This window comes from Corylus avellana, chromosome ca2 (genome assembly GCF_901000735.1).
Source record: "Corylus avellana chromosome ca2, CavTom2PMs-1.0".
Lineage (NCBI taxonomy): Eukaryota > Viridiplantae > Streptophyta > Magnoliopsida > Fagales > Betulaceae > Corylus > Corylus avellana.
The window spans coordinates 17605717-17610600 of record NC_081542.1 but is presented as its reverse complement, the minus strand read 5'-3'; the positions used below and the strand labels follow the sequence as shown (position 1 = coordinate 17610600).

The 4884-nt window shown below is 33.4% G+C and overlaps 1 protein-coding gene across 1 annotated transcript; it reads left to right on the top strand.

Annotated features, from left to right (window-relative positions):
* The first annotated feature begins 820 nt into the window (after nt 1-820).
* Nucleotides 821-2917, top strand: LOC132170450 (uncharacterized). Its single transcript, XM_059581441.1, has 5 exons — nt 821-1041; nt 1233-1307; nt 2247-2304; nt 2473-2528; nt 2807-2917. The coding sequence occupies exons 1-5, from the start codon at nt 985-987 to the stop codon at nt 2900-2902; spliced, it is 342 nt and encodes a 113-aa protein (XP_059437424.1). The 5' UTR covers nt 821-984; the 3' UTR covers nt 2903-2917.
* The last annotated feature ends 1967 nt before the right edge of the window (nt 2918-4884 follow it).

The window sequence follows — 4884 nt, the reverse complement described above, 5'->3', positions numbered from 1 at the left end:
GGTTGCCAAACCACCAAAAGGTGGTTCGGCTATCCCAAAAGGCCAATGAAAAAAAAAAAAAAAGGATTGCTCCTTTGGGGGTGGTTCAGCCACCCCCAAAGCGGCCTGGTGTGGCTTCCGGCCATCCCTTTCTAATTTTTTTTAAAAAAATTTAAATTCAATTAAAATTTTTAATGTTTTTTAATTTTTTTAAAAAATTTGTTTTTTAATTTTGTAAATGGACACGTGTCAAGATTTTAGGGGCGCTGACATGAATTTCCGTTAATTTTTGAACGGAAGTTTGACGGATGTACCATCTTCGTCTTTATGTAAACCCGATGTACCTTCTGTTATAAAAAATAAATCTTAAGGGGCAAAAAATAAAGTTGTTAAACTACATAAGACAAGAAGGTATTTAATCCTAAAATATAAGGAAAAAATTGTAAAATCAATTCATATAGTTACACCGATTTGCAATAAACTCTCAATGGTATAAAAATATTTTAAGAGATGCACAAATAAAGGTTCTTGTATCAAACTTCTATTTAATTTTTTTGACTGAAACCGTCAAATACCATGTCAGCATCAATCAAATTATGACACATGCCACACATAAGATGGAAGTTGAGTGCAATGACTTATTTGTTATTTTTGCATATTACAAGGATCTCTTAGAACATTTTTATACCCAAAAAAAAACTTATTATAAATCAGTATAGGCAAGTGGATGGATTTTGCATTTTTCCCAAAATATAATGCTCTGTTCAAATTCTACTTATTTTTAAACGCCGAAGACCATAATAATGATATATTTGGTGTAGTTCTCACTTCTCACCAAATTCTTGACTCGTCGTTTTCACAAGGTTGAGCCCCGTACTTCACATTACGAAACGACTCGTCGTCTTCCTAAAGCTTCCCCGCTTAATCACTGGAGTCTGGAGCTCCGTTCGCTGTGATTGGCGTTCTATTCGGAATCGTTGAGAGAGAGAGAGAGAGAGAGACAGAATGGCCGAAGAATCTGTCCGTCCGATTAGGCTAATGAGCTTCGTCTCGGAGGAACAGGTATTGATTTTTTCTCAAAACCCTAGAATACGCTTAAGATAACCACTTCAGAAGCTCAAATTTTGTTCCTTTCTTTCTGGTTGCACTTAAATTTATTTACAATATTGGCTTGATTTAGTGAACCAGTAATGTTAATAATGATTATAGTAATATAAGATTGTTGAATTTTTTTGTTTCTGGTGGTCTGGCAGTTGGATGAATCCAAGAAGACAAGGGGCGAGCGCATTGAGGATGGCACTGCCCAAAGAGATAGACCCCTCTTTGAGGTTTCCTTTCCTTTTCTTCACTTTTCTTTTTCTATTAAATAAAAAATATGAACTTTGTATAATTTCAGTTTTGCAATTGAAAGACCAAGCTTTGTGGTACTTAACTTTCGGTATAGTGGCCACTATTAATTTGGAATCTAATCTTAACAATATGAGGAAGTTTCAGTGGCTAAGAAGATATATGATGCATATAGTCATCTAATTTTAGAAGGAAAACTTGGTCAAAAGAGAAAAAAGTCTAAAAATTGAGTAATTGGGGAATGCCGGTAATTAGATGCCTGAATTTCCTGTTACTCCTTCCAAAGGGTTTTTTGATAGGGATTAGGGACTCATTTGATAATGAGTGAAATGGCATTTTTGATATTTTTCTAGGGTGCAAGTAGATAACGGATTGAAGGGTCAAAATTGAAGCAAATTTTGTGCCTATTGTAATATGTCTCAGTTTTAACGGATTTTGCGCACTTGCTATCCAACAAGAGCTAAATCCTTGGTTATATGCACCCCATACCTTTAGATGTGTAATCAAGATTCTAGCTATCCAGAGCATTCTCATCTGGAAGTTATTTTGGTTAGCCAAGATGTTAAAATGAACTACATCCGGCTCTGCAAAATGCTGAAACATTTGGTGAGCTGCTACAGTGCTCACCAAATTTGGTGAGCAGTGTTCACTCACCAAATATATATATAAAAAAAAGTATTAAAAAATTCTTTAACATTCTCTCTCTTCTCAAAGAAAGAATGAAGAAATCGTTGAAAATGAATATTTAAATAGAATAGTGAAAGTGGATAGCGAAAATAGAGAGCTAGATGTAGGTGCTTAGAAAAAGTGGGTAACTAAAATAGAGAAAGGTGATTTTTTTAGCTAAAATAGAGAGTAAATTTGCTGAACCGGATATGAATGCTCTGAACATTTTGAGCCTTTATGTTTTCTGATTGCAGATTCTAAAGGAGAACAAAGACAAGCGAGATGCAGAATTTAATGAACGCTTCAAGCACAGTGAGTGCTCAGCTCTACTTGTCGAGCTGAAATTTTTTTTTTTGATTTTTTGCAACAGTTATTAGAGCACCCATGTCACACAACAGGGTAAAGAGGGTCTATGCATTTCTTGCTATCTCCCAATGAACACTTAAAAGAATGAGGCTTAAAAAACCCTTTTATTAACAGGACCACCCAAAGCTTTGGATGAAGATGAGACTGAGTTTCTTGAGAACTTGGAAATGGTGAGATTATGTTCTAATATTCTTATCTATTCAGTGCTACATGAAGTGCAGCCTTTTCTGATAAGTAGTACCTGCTGTACCTGTGGAGTCACTAAGCTGTGGTACTTGTAAATTGAGTAATCACAAGAAATATGTTTGTTGTATACCGGTTTACAATCGAACCATAAATTGTGTGCCGTCTCAGTTTGCAAGCCTATTGGCATCTCTTTCCTTTTTATTTTTATTAGATGTCCTTATTTATTTTTGCCTTTTATTTTCTAAAATTTTGATATATTTAGTCAAGGAGGGAATACGAACGTCAAATAGCAGATGAGGAAGCCCAAGAGCTGCACAGTTTCCAGGTAAATTTCTTACTGTTTCATATTTTTTTTTGATAAGTAATGAGAATATTATTGAAAAAAGCGTTGAGGGGCGCAACCCTAATGCAAAAGATATATACAATAGAAACCCCTATGAAATATACAAAGAGCACATATTCAAGAACTCATCTATAGTCGGGACCACACTACGATGATGAGCCAACACCCACAAGTGTAGCATAGATATCATATTCTTCCTCATAGATATCATATTAATTGTTGTAATTATCTATATTCTTCTTGTATGGAAACAGAAAATTATTTAGCTTGAAAATCATGGGTTTCTCATAAGATCACTATTAGAAAGTTAAAATGCAATGAGTTGGGAAAGTTTATTATTATTAGTTAGCATCCTGATCACATAGGCGTAAAAAATTTATGGTCATATCAAAGCATTTCGTAAATCTACATGTGCTCTCCCTTATATATATGCTTAGCTCAAATAAAAAGGGTTAAGCATCATACATCTCACCATAAATTTTGGCAATTGGGACCCGTAAGTAAGACTAGGTCAGCGCTGTGACACCCGAGGAATTAATTAGGATGGCTAAGAATGCTTTAGTATGAATTTTGGTCTTAAGTTAAATCAAATATATTAGGAAGATAGATTAGATGTCTAATTTTATATTCTTAGTTTGAACTGAGAAGTAGACAGTTAGAACTAGCTTTGATTCGCATTATGGATATATATATATATCTTATTACATTAAACTAATCAAATCAATTAAATTATTTATCACCCTAATACTACCATTACTACTAACTCTTAGGCATCCGGTTAATCTAATTAAGTAGTAATGGTAGTATTAGGGTGATAAATAATTTAATTGATTTGATTATTTTAATGTAATATATATATATATATATCTATATATATATATATATATATATACTTCAAGTGGGAGTGCTATGTATAATTCTTTTATCCTTAGTTTATGTCAATTCTAGTTATTAGAATTTAATTTATGTCGTTATGATGTCTAAATTGTTTGGGAAAGTGTGATTGAATATCTCAGGGAAGGATATTATATTCAATCATCCTTGTAAACATTACAAATGCGTCGTTGTGCTACCTAAATTTTATTAGGTATTTTACAACAGTGCCGTTGTGATGTCCAAGTAATATTAGAGGTTTTAGATAAATATTATATTAATGCCGTAGCAATGCCTATAAAAAAATATGTGGTAACACTACATAGTTGTTATGATGCCCGAGTGACATTATAATATTTTAGATATATGTCGTTATGCTGTCCATTTTTTGATAGAGCATAGGGAAAAATTAAGAGATCGTTATTTTAGCCTTTGAATATGGGCACACTAAATGCAGTGAATATTAGAATCAAGGGTTAGAGCGGGAATCCTGCTTAATGCTTTACGGTGAAACGTAAGTATACCTACTAACCGAGAATGATACTATTTTAGTAAGTATAACTACTTACTGAGACTGATACTATTTTAGTAAGTATATTACTTACTGAATCATTTTATAAAGCTTTCGAAGTATGATTATTACATGAGCCTGAATATTTTATGAATAACATGTTTATATGCTTTCAATTATTTTTACATGTATTGAAATCAGTTGCGAAATGAAAGGAGATGATTATGAGAACAAAACAATGATTTTAGGAGACATGTTATTGCATACTGTTGAACATTGCGAATAAGAGATAAATTAAATATGAAGCAAAAAGGCTTTCCTATGTTAACGGTGGGAGCTGAAGGGGCCCCCCAGGATAAATAAAACGCCTTTTGTCTTCCTAAAGTTGAATGTAAGATTATAAGATGTTTTTGTGTTAACGGTGGAAGCCAAAGGAACCTTCCAGGTTAAAATAAGAAGCCGGGTACTAACCGAGGAGCCGAAGGTGTCTCCTTATAGCCGTAAACGAAAGGTTCAAGTCCTTTAGAAAGCTGGAGAAGCCAGATGAGTCTCTTAGAGAAAAATGAGATGAGATTGCATTGCATACATTGAATAATGTGCTTTATATGTTTTG

Coding starts and splice junctions, on each gene's coding strand:
- LOC132170450 (XM_059581441.1), top strand. CDS start 985: ATGGCCGAAGAATCTGTCCGTCCGATTAGGCTAATGAGCTTCGTCTCG. Junction 1,042..1,232: donor GCTTCGTCTCGGAGGAACAG/GTATTGATTTTT, acceptor GTGGTCTGGCAG/TTGGATGAATCCAAGAAGAC. Junction 2,305..2,472: donor TAATGAACGCTTCAAGCACA/GTGAGTGCTCAG, acceptor TTTTATTAACAG/GACCACCCAAAGCTTTGGAT.